General features: G+C 35.0%; 1 protein-coding gene across 3 annotated transcripts; it reads left to right on the forward strand.

Annotated features, from left to right (window-relative positions):
- Positions 1 to 1,454: 1,454 nt before the first annotated feature.
- On the forward strand, positions 1,455 to 18,236 carry LOC126732885 (casein kinase II subunit alpha-like). 3 transcript variants are annotated; one of them, XR_007659572.1, is made up of 11 exons: positions 1,455 to 1,903; positions 2,127 to 2,256; positions 3,378 to 3,572; positions 7,027 to 7,184; positions 10,693 to 10,783; positions 12,285 to 12,350; positions 12,823 to 12,905; positions 13,025 to 13,088; positions 13,167 to 13,235; positions 13,699 to 13,837; positions 17,957 to 18,236. XR_007659572.1 is itself a non-coding variant. In XM_050435935.1 (10 exons), exons 1-10 carry the CDS (start codon positions 1,503 to 1,505, stop codon positions 13,756 to 13,758), a joined length of 1,317 nt encoding a protein of 438 aa, XP_050291892.1. In that variant the 5' UTR covers positions 1,456 to 1,502; the 3' UTR covers positions 13,759 to 14,152. The 3 variants fall into 3 exon arrangements, 1 of the variants encoding a protein (XP_050291892.1); XR_007659571.1 differs by lacking the exon at positions 17,957 to 18,236 and adding an exon at positions 13,927 to 14,152; XM_050435935.1 differs by lacking the exon at positions 17,957 to 18,236 and having other exon boundaries at positions 1,456 to 1,903; positions 13,699 to 14,152.
- Positions 18,237 to 18,529: the final 293 nt, after the last annotated feature.

Consider the following 18,529-nt stretch of genomic DNA (forward strand, 5'->3'; position numbering starts at 1 on the left):
TGCATGAAGAGAAGGAGAAGTGAAACTGTGAAGAGACAGAGAGTTACTAAATTGGAATATAGCAGAGCATGGTGAGTTTGAATACAAGGAAGAAGAAAAAGAGAATGGAGAATGGAAGAGCAAGGAAAGTAGACAGAATAATTGATACTTCCAACTTAAACTTAAACAATCCAATTGATGATGATAACTTTGAGTTCAGTTAGCAATAAAAAATGGCCAAAAGAGTTGGCGCTTCGTTGGAGAGTATAAGCAACATCACCATCCCTAATTGTGAAGAACTGTTTGGAACTAATCCCAATGACAATGTGTTCAATATTCTTCATCAGCCATTGTGTCACACTCTTACCCTTAAAAATTGATTTCATAAAATATTTGCCCCATTCAAAAATCCATAATGAAAAATAACATCCCCCTTCTTCTATTACCAAATGAAAAAAATTTGAATTCAATGAAAAAACTATGAAAACCACCATAGCTGATCGGAATAGAAGAAAAGAACAAAATATCTGGCTAATTTGAGGTAGTTGGGCCTCCTAAGGAGCGCGCGTGGGCCGGGGGTGGGGTGGGGTGTGGGAGGGTGGGGTCTATTAGCTCAAACCTATTGATAGCCCTAATGTCAACTTATGAGCTTTTGAAAGTAAAACTTCAAGCCATCAATAAGGAGCATGCTTAACAATGGTGGGTATAAATCATAAAAAAAAAAGTGGTATTCTTTGCTTGGGCATAATTGATATAGAATCAAGACCCTTTAAAAGTAAAAAATAAGTTGGCCCGCTTAATGGTAGCAAAGTCATCAAAGTTGAGGTACAAACATGTTATTTGCAAAAGGCAGAAGCCCTGAAATTAAAAAGTTGTTCTCCTTCGCTTTAGAAATCATGCTTTGATCCTCATTGCACCATAGACAATTGTTTGATGAAACTGAGTTGATTTTGAATTCCTGCACTTATTGGACTTCTATTGAAACTAATTTTGTTACCCGCAATTTAGTAAAGGGATCCTTGTGCATCTTACCTGAATTTTGCATTGTTGTGTGCCACTGAGATTACTATTTCTGCCGTCAAGTAATAATTTATTATATAAAATTTGTTGTAAGAACTATTTTACAATATTTTTTATAAGTTAATGGTATTGTGAGTGGTTATTAGTAAGTATAAAAAAAAAAAATATATTAGTGGTGAGTTTAGATAAGAGACCGTAAAAGTTATCCACACCAACAATTTGTAAAAATGTTGTAAAATAGTTTGTAACATATCATTTCTCTTTTTATTCCAATTTCATGCTTATCAAGGAAAAAAAAAAGGAAAACATAAAAACTATAAATAACAACTATGATTTATTACAGCTAGACACAAAAGAAAAAACAGGAAAGAAGAAAATAATAGAAAATAAAAATAAAAAAAAGCATAAAAAAAGAAAAAAGAAAAAGAAAAAGGAAAAGAAGGTAAAGAAAAGAAAGGAGGGTACCGTATGAGAGAGTCCTTTTCTGTATTCGCAAAGTTTTGATGGCCATAAGGCCCCTTCAATTCACACTCTCCCACCATCACCACCCCCTTCCTCTTCCTCTTCCTCTTGCCAGAAACCTATTCTCACTCTTCCTCTCATCACCGCCACCTTTCTCTCATCAATCTCCACCGTCCTCCACCTTCCCCATCCTCCGCCGCATCGCCTCCTCTGCGACACCGATCTCTCGCCCTCAGAAACACCACCACAACCGCCAACAACAATATCAACTAACTTCGCCCCGCAGCCTGCGACCGTTGCCTACACCGGAAACCCTGGCGCAGAAAATCGGCAAATCCATCCGCCGCCCTGGCGCCCCTTCCAAGGCTAGGGTTTATGCCGATATCAACGTGATTCGCCCCAAAGACTACTGGGACTACGAGTCCCTCACCGTCCAATGGGGGTACTCTCTTCATCTTCAAGTTTTCTATCCATCTATTTTTGCGTATATATGTGTATATTTGCGTTGCGTTATGCTGAGTTTGGATGAGGTGGAATTTGTATATCTAAATTATGGAAATGCAAAATAGGAATTTGGAATTTATATTAGGTTTAAATTGCTGAATTGACGAGCAGCAGCTAGGGTTTGTTTTTAGGTGTTTATGCGGGTATGATTGATTGTACAGGGAGCAGGATGATTATGAGGTGGTGAGGAAGGTTGGGAGAGGGAAATACAGTGAGGTATTCGAGGGTGTTCACTGCACCGATAACGAGAAATGCGTAATTAAGATTCTCAAACCGGTGAAAAAGAAGAAGGTGAGTCTCTGCATCGTCATTGGCTTCTAATGTATATGGTTCATAGTTGTGAAAGCATGCCTCTTGTTGTAGGAGTTTCCATAATCTCAATGCTTATAGTTTATGTTATCCTGACTTTGATCAGTTTATCCTATTTCAAAGCTAATGCAATTGTAATCGTGCTTGATTTGTTGTAGTTGTTTGCAAACTGCGTTCCTTTGCACGAATTATTTTCTAATAATGGTTCATGAAGTATAATGTACTTACATAAAAATAAAATAAATGGCTAATAGCAAAGAAAAAAAAAATTTTTTTTTTTTTTTTGGTTCTTATAAGTAACAAAGAAAAAAAAACTTAAGAACTTCTAAGCCAAATAGAGAAAGGACTCAAAATGCAAAATGACTCAAAATGAAAAGTAAGACTTGTGGGCCTTTGTTACAGCCAAGGACAGCCCATTTCAGAAAATCTAAAATTATCAAATTGTCCTTATTCTAGTAAACTTATTTAAATTTGATCCAACAGCTTTCTAACCTTAAAAAAACTTAATATTTTGACTCAATAATAACTAGAGTAACCTATGCAAGGCGCCAAGATAGTCCCACATCAAAGCTAGACCACAAATCTTGAATCTTTTGGTATTTAATCTTGTTTTTCTTTAGAACTCTTTATTGTCCGCTTCTTCAGGCTGCCATAAATTCTCATATAGACACTGATGCTTCTACATCAATATGCCATTGTGGCATTTTAATTCTCTATTTAAGTTTCCATCTCAATTTCGTATCACTGTCTTTGTGTTTAACAATTGAATATGAATTATTCACGTGCAAGCTCTCCAAGTTATTCTACTTACAATCTATTGCTTTTGTACTGGTGGATTTTTTTTTTTTTTTTTGAGTTTTATATGAACAGTGGATGGCACTTTGGCTGGATTATGACTCTACTTTTACTTTTGCTTCTAGCACAAGTAACTCTTTTAATGGTTAAATTAAAGGTGTAAATGAGTATGTGCCCATGATGCTTGTGGCATTGCCAATTTTTCGCAGTAATATAACTTATTCTATGAAATCACTGTAGCAAGACTTATTTTTTCTTATTTTTTACTCTCCCCATCCTCTCCCCACCAAAAAAAAAAAAAAATGCAGATTAAGAGGGAGATAAAGATACTGCAGAATCTTTGTGGTGGGCCGAATATTGTGAAGCTGCTTGATATTGTTAGAGACCAGCAATCGAAGACCCCCAGCCTTATATTTGAATATGTGAATAATACAGATTTTAAAGTGCTTTATCCAACACTCTCTGACTATGATATTCGATATTACATCTATGAGCTTCTAAAGGCAAGCTTACTATTCTCTCTTCTCTTCAATTGATAAGAATAGCATGTTGAAATTATCATTAATATTCACATTTGAAAATCCTGTCACCATATGTTCATTTTAATGTGTGTGGAAGCTTATAGATGTTTTGTGTTAATTTACATTGCCAAATTGTAACTTAGTAATCTTTCTATTTTGTACAAAGTTTCCTTCTTTTTTTTCCTTTCCTTTTATCATTTGGTGCTTGGATTATTGGGATAGATACTTCAATATTATAGTTAAAGCATTGTCATCTTTATAATTACTTCAGTTTATGTTGGCTAAAATGACAGTCTTGTAGGGGAGATGAAAAGTGGTGGACTAAACTTTTGGGCCTCAACATGGATCAAGGGGAAATTAAGGGCTAGTTCCTAATGTTGCTCCAAAGGAGAACTAATGTGATGCAAGTTAGTTCATGTGGCCATGGGGATAGACCTGCTGACTATTTAGTTTTTCAACAGTTTAAAGACACAAAAAAAGAAAAGAAAGAAAAGGAACAAGAAGACATTTATGCATCTCTAGTTCTCTGCTAATAAATTTGGCTAGATGAATTATTCTTCACAGAAATTATAGCAGAAATTATAGGCTTTCTCCTGCTGCCAAAAGAGAGTTATATATTTATAAGATAAATATCAATAACTACTTATCAAAAAAAAGATAAATATCAATAACTGACTAGCTCTACTGTATTGTGTGTGTGTGTGTGTGTCCTTTTGGAACAATCACAAACACATTTTTGAATTTGCAAACAAAAACCCAATCATCTGTGTGTTTATATATTATCTAGAGGATGCTTTATTTTTTGTCAGATAAAGAAATTATATTGACAAAAGGGGGAATGGATAAAATTATATATTTTTTGGTCTTGTTTAGAAAGAGATTGAGAGGCAGACCATGTGGTCTCTTGGATTTTGGTTTGGCAGTGTATTTGTTTAATTCATGATTTGTCCTAAATGTTCCATATTTTTATCTTGAAAGTTAATGCACTATGATCAAAAGAAAAGTTGATATGCAAATGTCTGAAGGACTAGTGGGAGAAGCAATCCTGGAGTCCCACATCGCCTGGGGAAGCACACGGGTATGTGCTTATAAGGAGTGATCTCCCTCCCTCCATTGTGTAGAGGGATCTCCCTCCCTCCAATGTGTAGAGGCATTTTCTTCCACTGCTGTGTGCTTTGGGGAGGAGAACAAAACCATGAGAGGTATGGGCCCCAAAGCGGACAATATCTACACAATTGGAATGGGATCGTTACAGATGGTATCAGAGCTAGGTTCCAATCGGAAGTGTGGGCCCCACATGTGAGGACGCCTGTGCTCATAAGGGGGGTGGATTGTGAAGGACTAGTGGGAGAAGCAATCCTAGAGTCCCACATCGCTTGGGGAAGCACATGATGTGTTTATAAGGAGTGATTTTTGTCCATTGTGTAGAGGCCCTTTCTCCCACTGCTGTGTGCTTTGGGAGAAGGACAAAACCATGAGGAGTATGGGCCCCAAAGTTGATAATGTCTACATAGTTGGGATGGGGTCGTTACAGATGGTATTAGAGCATAGGTATAAGATTTTGTAGACTTGTAGGTATAATCTTGAGAATTTTAGAACAAGAGTGTGATCATGAGAAATTTTCGTGTTAGAATTATTTGACCTACTTTTCTAGAGCTTATAGAATGGTTGCTGTATCGTTTGCATGCTTGGTTTTGTCCTTTGGGGATGTTTGAAATTTTAATATCTTGTTGTATTGCTTAGGGATATGGCTCCACTAAGGAAAAACTCATGGTGTGGTCAATCGAATGGAACCGCTGATCTTCAGGCCATTATCCAAGCCATTCGTGGCTTAACCAATGTAGTGCAACATCTAGTAGGAGCCACCAATCTGACTAGTGCTCTAGAGAAGTTTAGGAAGCTTGAGCCTCCTACTTTCAAGGGTACAAAGGACCCAATGGAGGCATTTTCTCCTAGTGTTGTGTGCTTTGGGCTCCAAAGTAGATAATACCTACACCGCAGTGGGAGAAAATGCTTTTACATGGAGGGAGATCACTTCTTATAAGTAAATCCTCATGTGCTTCCCCAGGCGATGTGGGACTCCACTCTCCAGGATTACTTCTCCCATAGGTCCTTCACATCACTTGGGGAAGCACATGGAGATGGACTTATAAGGAGTTATCCTTCCAATGTGTAGAGGCATTTTCTTCCATTGCTGTGTGCTTTTTGGGGGTGGGGGGAATAAAACTGTGAGGGGTATGGGCCCCAAAACAGACAATATCACAAATAGTATTAGAGCCATGCTCCAACGAGAAGTGTGGGCCCCACAAACGAGGATCTGTGCCTATAAGGGGGTGGTTGTGAAGGACCAATGGGAGAAGCAATCCTAGAGTCCCACATCGCTAGAGGAAGCACATGGAGATGTGCTTATAATGAATGATCTCTCTTCAATGTGTAAAGGCCTTTTCTCCTAATGTTGTGTGCATTGGGGATTGAACAAAACCATGAGGGGTATGGGCCCCAATATGGACAATATCTACATAGTTGGGGTGTGGTCGTTACAAAATGTGTCTAGAATGAAGAAGTTGTGGCAAGTCAAATAATTTTTGCTGCTTCAAAAGGATCTTAGGTATTGTTGCCCGAATGAAGATTTAGTATACCATAACCAGAAGAGTGGAAATTAGAAAGATGTAATTGTTATTTTTATATATATTCTTGTATTTGAAGGCTTCATGATCTTGATTTAGTCCTGTGGTCTCTGTGTGGTACTAAAAAGTCCATGTTAGAACCATCATTTAATTTGTTTTCTGGATAGAAAAAAATGTATAGAGTAGATTTGGAGTCCTATCTAAAATATTGCACATCTGCTGTGCTGAAGTTACAAAAAAATTATAATTGTAGGGATTGGGATTGAAGAAGAAAGGATTTCTATATTAGCTTAAGCTTTAAAAGCCAAGAGTGGTTGAAATATAGGGATTGAATTTTCAGCTAGTATACGCCCAGTGTACTGGTTGAATTTTTTCTAATAAAATTTATTACTCATCCAAAAATACACACTTGTTGTACTTGTTGAATTTTTAGAGGGTCTCAATGCAAATGTATTTTTCGTGTTCAGGGGACACTTTTTTGTCTGCCATGGAACTTATATTTGATAGTTGCTTCTTCAGTCCGTGAATTAGTTTGATGTAATAACCCCTTGTTCAAAATTATGAATAGGGGCAAACAGTTTCTTAATATTTTTGGTTCCTTTCTCTCTCTCTTTTTTTTTTTTTTGGTGGGGTGGGGGGTCCAAGGCTGATGAATTACATGCTAGTTTATATCTTGTTCTCTCTAAATATGTTGATCTTTATTTATTTTGGTTAAACGTTATATTTTTTCTCAAATTAGTCTAATTGAAATTTGCACCCTGATTTTTAAAACTGGGGAGAATCTTACATTTTTACTAATGTATTTGTAGGCATTGGATTATTGCCATTCACAAGGTATTATGCATCGAGATGTGAAGCCCCATAATGTAATGATTGATCATGAACAACGCAAACTTCGTCTTATTGATTGGGGCCTTGCAGAGTTCTATCATCCAGGGAAAGAATATAATGTCCGCGTTGCTTCAAGGTTGTTTTCTTTTTCCACTTTTTTGGAAAGATGGTGATTTATTTTCCTGTTGTTGCGCCCCCTCCCTTTCTTTTGGTTCTTTGTCAGAACTGCTTTATTCTGATATGCCTTTGTTTTCTCGGATGAAGAAATTACCTGAAAAAGTGAAAATTGCATCTCATGCTCCATTTGTTTTGAAGTAAAATATTTTACATGTAAAATTTTTTACTGTAAAACATTTTCCAGTTAAAACATTTTCAAGTGTTTGGACCTAAACACTTGAAAAAGCAAGTCACCACTAGCCACCCCCAAATGCAAGCACAAACCACCACAAACCACCCAAAAACCAGATCAGATAGAGGGAAAAAAGACAGCCACTACCATGACCAATTGTAACCTACTAGGCACCACCAGCCACCACCCAAAAATCTGAGCATTAAACCACCAGCAACCCACAAATATGACATTAAACAACCAAATCGGTACAAATCCGACCAAACCACCCAAAAGAAAGCCAAAAAAGTAACTTACAAACCCATATTCAAAACCCACGAACCAATTGAGAACCTCTGGTGGCGGTGAGGTTGAAAAAGGGTGAGATGAGAGGAGCCCACCGCCTTTGGTGGTGGTGGCACGTGATGACATTTGGGGTTTGGAGGAGCTTGACTGTGGAAAGCTTTGCCGAGAGAGAGAGGTGCAGGTGAAGAAAGCCACCAACATGATGGTGGTGATGAGACACTGCAAGCGGCGATGCAAGGGCGGCCGGAGTGGTTGACGTGGCTGATGAGAAGTTGGGGAGGGGAGAAGCAACTAAGAGTGTGCGAGTGTGAGAGATTTAAAATGTTTTACTCTTGTTTTAACTGTAAAACATTTTACTTGCCTCAATTTTACAGTTTGAATATTTTACAGTTCACCAGATTTTACAACAAAACAAACGTGGTAAAATGCGTAAAATATTTTACTTTGAAATAAATAGAGCGTTAGTATGGAGAGGAGTTCTTATCACTTGGGATGAGAAAGGAATTTTCTTCTAATTTTTTGTGGGAAGCTAGTGAATTAGTGGCAACTTTGAATATTCTCAGTCTAGGGAAATTTTAGATCATGATTTCCTGCCACAAAATACCTATTGTGCTCCATGTTACTTGGGGTGACAAAGGAGATCGTTTATCTCTTTTGGGCAACTAATTTTATAGACTTAATATTGAGTAAAATAAGTAGATTATACAATTTATTGAGTGATCATAGGGTTATGTATAGGAGATACCAAAGAGTTATGAAAGAATCAATATCTAGATTATATGAAATAAAGATAGCAAAGTATGATTGATAAGTTGTTAAGAGGCTTCTAGCTCAGTGGCATTGTCTAGTCTCCCTTATGAGTAGAATCAGGGTTCGAGTCCCCTCTCCCCATTTGTTGTAACAATGGAATTAAAAAAAAAGCTTGATTATCTATGTCACACCCCAACTCTTCATCGGCAAGACATTGTCGCACTCCCTCAAGGTTTTAAAAGGCCTTTTACCAATTAGAGTCCAAGGCCCTCCATATAAGGCTTAGGACCTCCCCTTGTATTTTTGATAAGTAATGAATCTTTATTAACAAAAACTTCTAAGTATACAGGGGGTATACAAAGAAAGCAACAGCATTAGCCTCTCAAATTACAAAGCTCAAGCAAGTCTAACAAGGAAAAACAAGAAAATAATTGTAAAGCTCTGGTCAAATCCTTCAAGGAGTGAAGGAAAAAGGATTTAATCTTGATGCGAGACCGCTCGCATCCCTCAAAACTTCTCCCTGCAAATACACCCTGTCACGTAGTGAGGCACCATCTTCCAAATTACGACATCCCGATGCTGGCCAAAACTGCCCTGCCAAGACACTAGCAGATCCTTTACCCTCTTTGGCATAACCCAGGGCAAACCAAACACAGAAAAAACCAGGCCACACCTCATGAGCTATAGGACAATGTAGGACCTTCCCTTACCTAGGCAATGTGAAACTTAGTCAAGATTTGGTTCACCCTCACCTCTCCCAAGAGGTCTTTTGGCCTTTTGGGTCCTCACAATCTATAAGTTGTCTTGTCTCATCCAGAAAGGAGTTTGACAATGAACGACACTCTGAACTAGAGTAAGATGGATGAAATGGATGGCAAGGTAACATAATAGTCGGAAAATATATGACATTAGAACAAAACTGGATCTCATATGAAATTCTTTAACTCCGTTTCTGTATTCTGAATAGAATTCAAATTAAACTGAATCTCAAGATTAATTTGAATTCTATTGGGAGGGATCACAGAAACTGAATTAAATAATTTTATAATGAGAGAAGTAATACATTTTAAAGTTAACAGATGCTAGTCTTTTATAGATGTGTGTGTATATATATATATATATATATATGTTAACAGATGCTAGTATTTTATAGATGTGTGTGTATATATATATCTAGATATAGGATATAGATATAGACAGATAGATAATTTATTGACTAAAAGGAACTGCATCATGTACACAGGGTGTGTAGATGGAGAGTCCTAAAAAATTACAAAAAATGAAGTCACAATTGGAAAGAAAGTGAATCAATAAAATTAAGAATGAATCTCACTAGGACCTAGAACATGGGACCATTAAAACAATGATCTCATTAGGGATGACTTCAGTTTATTAAGTGAAACTTCCACACGTTCTAATGTTCAATGATTCCTCTCTCTCCAAAATGTCCACAATAGGTAGAAAGGGGTAGATTCCAAACTAAGGAGGAATGCTTATCAAACCAATTCCTCCATCCCCAAAATGGATTAACAATGCTCTTAGGCCTTACCCAATGAACCCCAAATACATAGAAGATAAAAGAGTCCATAATTCTTGCGTAATGTCACAATCTGACAACAAATGATCCACAGTCTTATCGTTACTCTGCACATACCACACCAATCAACCAGAGTAATTTCTCTATGAGATTATTGCATGTTGGAATCTTCCCCATGTTGTTGTCTACACAAAAATGCAACTCTTTCTGAAGTCTAATCGCACCAAGTACTTTTCCAGGGGAAAGCTATGTCATCAAAGCCTCTCAAGTTCTCAGAGTATGATTGAAATTTGAACCTCCTGTCGCTATTCAAACTCCTCCTCGTATGATCAAGGCCATCTCTATTTGGGATGTTGGAGTACAAAATATCCAACAGGTCAATTGGCTCCAATTCCCAATAATTAAAGTTTAGTCTTTAGGAGTGTAACGGGTTCTGTTCAGATTGTATTTATCAACTGAAAGTTACTTATCAATGTATATATTTATCATTTGGAAATCATCAAATGAATTGGCTTAATGTAAATTTCACTCATTAAGGGAAAAATTCATGTATCAATTAGTGCTTGATAGAGTAATGTTTACTTTGTTGAAATTTTATGGTATAGAAATTGAAATTTTGGTTTTACTTACACTTTAAGGATTTTTCTATTATGTTCATATGATTTTCTTCTTGAAACTAAGAGCTGTCGTTCTTCTCCATTGCTTTTAAACTTTTTTTTGCAGATATTTTAAAGGTCCTGAGCTCCTTGTTGATTTGCAAGACTATGATTACTCTTTAGACTTGTGGAGCCTTGGTTGTATGTTTGCTGGAATGGTGAGCATTTTCCTGCCTACATTGTTAAAATTCATTAGGCCAAATATAGTTGTTAGTATTGTATGGACGCGAATCAAGTAAAAAAAAATATCATACCATGTTCATGAATAGTATGATACATAGATACATATTATTTGAATGGTATCATATTGTATGTATTGGATGATACCTAGACATGTGGGTTTAAATTGAGTCTTTTTTGGGTTAAAATTTGTGCTTTGACTTGAGTTCAACTAGTTGTTGGACTTGTTTCTAACACAAAAGTATGGGGTTACTTGGGTGAACCCAATAAAATAACATGTCCATGAGTTATTTATTTATATATTCTCTCTCGCTCTCTCTCTCTCCTAGAAATTTAGACCGCACTTGACACTTTTCTTTCATATTTGTAGATTTCTTTTCTATTTCATGAATAAAGTATTATACCTATATGACCATATTGTTATTTTTATTTTTGTTATACAACAACAAAAACTTAGTCCCAAAAATTTGGGGTTGGCTATGGATTCTTAACAAATTAGTTAGCATTGGTCACATGCATTCTTCTTTTCTCTATTCTATTTTATCTAAAGTTATATTCTCTGTTACTTCCTTAATTTTATATATATATATATATATATATATATTGTCATAACTATTATAAATCCAAGAAACTTGAATGCCAAGAAGAAATATTAAGAAAAAGTTATTGAAATATCGGTACAATAAGAGATAGTAGATGTTGGAGATGATGAAGTAGAAGATTTCAATAAAGAAATGATTTTGCTAGATGATGAAAATGATGGTAACATTGACTTGGACAATGGAAATGAAGTTGATTTGGCAAGATTATTTTTAAAACAAGAAAGAAATTATTATTTAAGCTTATACATCATGTATTAAACTTTTGAGTTTGACCAATTTAAATCTGAATGTTATATGATATATTTTAATTTGATTTATTTAATTAGTTTTGTTAAAAGTTATTATATAAGTGATGATTAAATTAGTCGTGAGTTGAATATGTTCCAACTTTATAATAAATATACCTGTTATATATGTATATCTATTTTTTTAATAAAGTTTACAAAGCGTTTGTGTATGTATTATAAAGTATATGTGTATCCTATGATATACCAAAAAAAAAAAAAAAAAAAAAAATCGATCACGATAAGATTTGCATTTTGACAACTATGAGGCAAGATATCTACATATTGTAAGTAGGCTTTAGTGTGTTGTACCATGGTACTTTATATTTTAGGCCAATGAGCTATAGGCTATAGCTCAACTGGCTCTTCCTCCTCCCATAATAATGGATAAATGGGATAGAGGGTGACATCGTGGACCTTGATCTGCTTGCATACTCATCAGTATTCAATAGCAAGTTATACTCTGGCTGTCCCTCTGTAGATGACAGTTAGACCTCATGGGTGGCAGATGGCAGGGGGTTTTTAAGAGTTTGATACTTTTTCATGGTATACTCTCTCTGGTGATGCTTATTATTGAGGCTTGTGCTGTACAGATATTCCGTAAGGAACCGTTTTTCTATGGGCATGATAATTACGATCAGCTGGTCAAAATAGCCAAGGTATGTTTAGTTTTCTTTAGAAGTTTGAACATTGGTTCTTTTATAGGGGAAAATTTGTAAAATAATATTTTTTTAAGATTAATTATTTAATTGGCTTTGTTTTGAAACTATTTGGGTATCTAGCCTTTTTCCTATAATCTTGTTTATGACATGATTTCAGTTACAATTCATCCAAATCAGCTGATATTGAGTTTTGAAAATATGATTTTTAAAAAGAGGCTAGATTCCCAAATAACTTCAAAACGGTACTAATTTAAATAATAATTATTAAAATAATATTATTTTTGCAAAATTTGCCTTCTGTTATATGAACCAAGTCTTAGTTGATTGATGGATATTTGTAGGAATTTTTTGATATAATTTATTGTAATGTGTCTGTGAAACATTACAATAAAATATTTACAACTGGGTTTTAGAAACAACAGAAAGAAAGGGAATTCTAATTCAAAGTTTGCATTTTCTTCTACAACAGGTCCTTGGGACAGATGAATTAAACACTTATCTGAGCAAATACCGTATAGAGTTAGACCCTCATCTTGCAGCCCTTGTTGGCAGGTTGGGATCAATCTCATGGTTTTATCCTTTTTATTTTTTCTTGTTGCTGATGTTGTCATTGTTAACAGGCAGCATTAGTTTTAACCAAGAAAATTCTTTGTTCTTGAATTGAAATATAGGCATAGCCGGAAACCGTGGTCAAAGTTCATTAATGTTGATAATCAACATTTGGCTCTTCCTGAGGTAGATTTTATCATTAGTGATTTTTTCACCGAATTTTTGAATGTTATTTTTAATGCATTCACTTTCTACTTTTTGAAGGCTGTTGACTTTGTAGACAAGTTGCTACGGTATGATCACCAAGAGAGGCCTACTGCGAAAGAAGCAATGGTAAAGCCTAGTCCTCAAGTACCCAACAAATACACTCAACTTCCATACACAAACTCTCTCTCTCTCTCTCTCTCTCTCACACACACACACACATGCACACGCACACGCATATATTGCTGTCTTTGGCTATCAGTCTATTGTTTCCATTACCTGGTCATTTCTGTCACTCAGTAGTAACAATACTTGGATGATTTTTCTGTTACCAAGAAAGAATGGTGTGCCTTTTCTATGCTGTCCATTTACCTCGTGTGTGTTAGGTTGTCTGGTATAATGAAGTAGACCTTGTGTACATCTGAATATGGGCTTTTCAGTCATTTGCCTGTGAGGATATGCAGACTGACAATGTGTACCTAGCATGGTCTTGTTCATTTTTAATGCTAGTTCCACTTTAGTAGACCCTGTCTGTTATGTTTTATCTGTTTCACTTGCATGTAGAATGTTAAGTGTAGTTGATTTCTTGCAGGCCCATCCTTATTTTTACCCGGTAAGAAATGCAGAAAGCAGCAGAACTCGTAGCCAGTAGATTGATTCCAGATGCTTGCCAAGATACGTTTTCTTCTTTTTCTTGGTCAGGATCTTGCTCTGTAATCTCAATATGGTCGGTGAGTTTGCAATTAGGATGCTGTGCAATGTTTTAGTTATCATTGAACCGTCAGTTTATTTGATTATAATTTATTTTTTGGCCAATTAGGTTCCTGTACTTGGTGTGCGTTCTAAAGTTGTGAATGTAATATTGACCCAATTTCAGGCAGGATTGTCTGCCTTTTTTTTTTTTTTTTTGACATTCACATGTTTACCCTGAACTGTTTTAACGCATTGGGAAATGGATCAAACAATATTCCTTAAAAAAGGAGGGTTATTGATGAATCCAGTTCAATGATGTTTACTCTATAGATTGATGATAAGTGATTCTTCTAGTCGTTTCGATCAATTTTTAAAACTGGCTGGACTAATAATGTGTCCAACCAACAATAGGTAGCTAGTCTGTTCTGGTTGTACGTTAGAATTCTATACGTAAAAAATCAGTCAAAACTAGTAGTACATCCGAGTGATGCGTTGATTAATTAACTATCTTAATAATTGATGGGACACATGATAGTATTATATACGTCTATCGAGTCATTGTTACAGGCATAGCAGTGTGTAACCGGAAGGATAGACTGTGTTTATTTCTTCTTATATCGAGTCTTTATTTCAAATTTCTTCAGACTTGGATTTTGTTTTACCTAAAGTATGCAGAAACTGGAAGGCTAGACTGTGTTTCAGGGGCTAACAAAGCAGTGATTGCTTTACTCAGTTTGCTTCTACTAAGAATGATATATTTGGATGAATGAATGTCTTCCATTTCTGAGTTGTTTAGTCGAAAATGGCTCATACATTGTAAATTTATCTTAAAGACAGGTATAAAATGCCCTCTTTTAACTTAAAAAATTAAAAAAATGAATAAGACACGATATTTTATACTACAGTTTCATAAAAAAAAAAAGAACTATCTTAATATAACTATTAATGAGTGTCTAGGGAGAAGATAGTTGTTTGGCACGGTTATGGTTAGGGCTGTACACGATGTGGTGCGGCCAGTTTTTGTAGCTGTTTTTGCACTGCACTGGATCCTTCGGTTTCCTAAAAACCCAAGCTGCTGCCACACCTAAGGAATGATTCTTTGGTAATATCGATGGTGGTTCTGGTTGGCGCGGTGGTAGGTTGTGACTTGTCTATCATATAGAGAGAGAGAGATTTGAAACCATAATCAAACCCAGAAAACTCTCCAAGGATTCAAACCACAAATCAAAACATAGGATCAAATCTAAATATCAAAAGATTCAAAACCCACTGGAAATCCGATAAATATTAAAACCCAAACAAGGTAAAGATTCTTGACCTTCAATTGACTCACCTGTGAAGTCCAATTAAACACCAAATGATGGTGGCAGAGTCGACAACTTATAGATCTAACTTGAGTGGTGGTAAAAATAGAGGTGGCTCGAAGATCGGAAGTTGAAATGGTGGTGGGTTTTATGTTGTTGATGGGGGTGGAAATCTTAGATCTGATGTAAAGGGGGTAGAAATCTCAAGTTTTAATATATATATATATATATATATAGATGTATATATATAAGCAAATTGGTTCGGTTCAGTTCGGTGTTCGTCGAAATCCAAAAACCTTCGTCGACAACTGTACCGGCCGACTTCGGTGCTTGAAAATTGCTGCCAACCACCGTACCTAACACTTGCGGTGGAGGCTCGAGGCGGCAAATCGGTTCAGTTCTAATCGGTTTCGTTAGTGACTGGCTGTGCCTGTACACCCCTAGTTATGGTCACGCTTTTAGAACTCAACTTTATAAGCCACTTAATGTTTTTGTAATATAATTTTATCTCTACTAAACTATCTTAATCATTTTTGAGATATAATTAGATATGAACTCATATAAGATATGAGCTAATATAAGATATGAGCTAATATAAGATAGCTCACTTGAAAATTGTTTAATTTCTTTTAGAGATATTTTCAGTATATATTATCAGTTACTATAAAGGTATTCTATTTATTTGTATTGTGAAGCAATTATTAATTAAAATTATTTATGACATTGTTCATCTTGCTATGAGAATTGAGAACCACTTTTTTTTTGTGTGTGTGTCTCTTATCATTTCTTCTTATAACTATATGTATTCACATTATGCAATGGTGAATAACTTATCTTTAATCTAATAATTTTTTATTATATAAAATGTCCCACAAACATTTTAGATCAAGATCTTTTATTAAATAAATTAGAGATTACACAGTTAGATTATACTTAATATAAAAATACAACTAATTTAAACAATAATCACTTTACATGCTTAAACATGTACAAGTAAATATAAGAAAAATATAAAAATAACAACTAAAGGAAAAACTTATTTAGTATAGATGATAAATGCAATAAATATATCTAATTCCTAAGCACAAAAATAAAAAAATTGTCCTTTCATTAAATTTTATCTTATTTTTAAAATACAAGGCTTTATCTCTACTCCCCAAATGCAAAAAATAAAAGCTATTATTAAAAGGTGGAAATTAGATACTATTCCTTAGATACTCATCCTTAAAATTAAAAAAAAAAGAAAAAGAAAAAAAGACGACATTAAAAAATTATTTTTTTGCCTTTTCTTTTTCTTTCCTACTTTTGTTTTTTTGTCCTCCCCCCCCCCCCCAAAAAAAAACCTACAAGAAACCATGTCTTCTTCAGATTCTCTCTGATTTCATCGATTCAATTGATGGATGGAAGTGAAAGCTATCCACAACTATGTCATATTCTCTCTACCTTCATCAATCCATAGTCGCATCATCAATTTGTTGGATGGAAGCGAAAGCTGTTCAATCCTTACCCGAGAGAGAGAGCGAGACGAGGAGGTCACACTGATGAGCACCACTATTGGTGGTGGTGTTGGATCTGGTGACTGGTAGTTTTAGTCATGGAGATTTGGCTATGATTTTTCTAATTCTAGGGTTTTGTTCGAAATGAGTTTTCAGTTTTAACTTTTAACACACTCGAGAAAAATGAGGGAAAAAAAGACGAAAGGAGATTGATTTTTAGTGTTGTTGTTGATTATTTGTTTTTTAAAATTTTGATAGATGGCTGAAATTTAGATGGGGTATCTAAGGAATAATACCAAAGGTATTGTATCTAAAATTTGTCATTCATTAAATAGGTTTGGAGAATATTTAACTTGAATACACTTTGGTTTAATAAGTTAATTACTATGAGAGTAATAAAAGGGGGAAAAATGCAATAGTCATTTACATAAAAAATGGAGTAGTAACATTTAATTTGTTAAATTTTATGTCTTTTTAGTTTATATATATATATATATATATAAAGGGGGGATTTTCGAAAGCCTATATATATATATATATATATATATATAAAGGGGGGATTTTCGAAAGCTAGGGGCCTTCATCCTACTGAAAGTTATCTCCCAAGTTGGCTACATGAAGGTTTCTTAATATGTGGACCTCATAGATACATGAAACTCTTATAGTGTAAAAGGCTCACTCCATACAACTGACACAAGAGATAGCCCTCTTGTCACCTTTGCCATTGTCCAACAATTATGCATAGAAAGTTTGAGGCAACAAACAAACGTTTGAGACTTACAACCGGCAATCAATCAGTAATTGAGCCTTAAAAACTGAGGTAACAAACACAAGCGTCAACTACTCCATGTGTGCCGGTTGTGTTCTTATCGATTGGCTAAAACTTAAGTATGATTATTTAGGTGCTATATCTTAAGTTCCAACTAAATACAATAATGAGATTGTGCTGATCAATGAACAATTTGATTCAATTTAGTTGTCCTTGAAAGAAGATAAAATTATCGTGGTTCATTGATCAATAAAACCACATGGTTGAATTTAATTGGTCAATTTAAGATATGACCCAACTAAATCCAACAGTGAGACTGTGCTGACCAATGAACAATTTGATTCAATTTAGTTATCCTTGAAAGAAGATAAAATTATTTGTGGTTCATTGATCAATAAAGCCACATCATTGAATTTAATTGGTCAATCTAAGATGCGACATCTAACCAACATTAAACAAATTTTCCCCTAATCATTTTTTCTTTCCCTTTTTGTATTGCCTTTTGTGTTTTGTACTTACTTTTGGTGTTGACCGTTGATAGTCGACCTGCCAACTGATTCAATGCATATACTCTTCTTTCTAATGCAGATGGTGTAGATCTCTGGCGGCCTGGCAAAGTACCATCAATTCCTCACAGGACCTTTCTATTTTTGAAAAGCCAAAATCAAGAAGCTTTGGGTTGTGCAGCAGTCCGTATGTTTAATGAGCTGGGGTCTAAGGGAGGCGTTTGGTTAGCTGTGATATGTTTTTAATGTGATGTGATATACATTATAATGATGTGACATTAAGGTTTTTAATTTATTTTTTTTCTTCTAACACTATCATAATTTAAAATTACAAAATATATCACATCATCTTAATTTCATCATCTTCCTAAACAATGTAATATTGTATTCTTGTATTAAGATTACATTAATGTAAAATTACAATAACATAAAATTATAACGTAATGTAACATCACGGTGAACCAAACATCCCCTAAATGTAAACCTCTTTAACGCATGAGACACTTTCCCCCCACCAATCCTCTCTTGACTACATTTTCTTTTATGTATTCTTTTGCTTAACCTTTTGGAATTTAGCACCAAGAAAAAAAAAATTGTTTGGATGGGGGAAGACTAGGATTCAGAAGAAGAGATTTAAAGGAAATGCCGTTAAAAT

The sequence above is a fragment of the Quercus robur genome, chromosome 6 (assembly GCF_932294415.1).
Source record: "Quercus robur chromosome 6, dhQueRobu3.1, whole genome shotgun sequence".
Lineage (NCBI taxonomy): Eukaryota > Viridiplantae > Streptophyta > Magnoliopsida > Fagales > Fagaceae > Quercus > Quercus robur.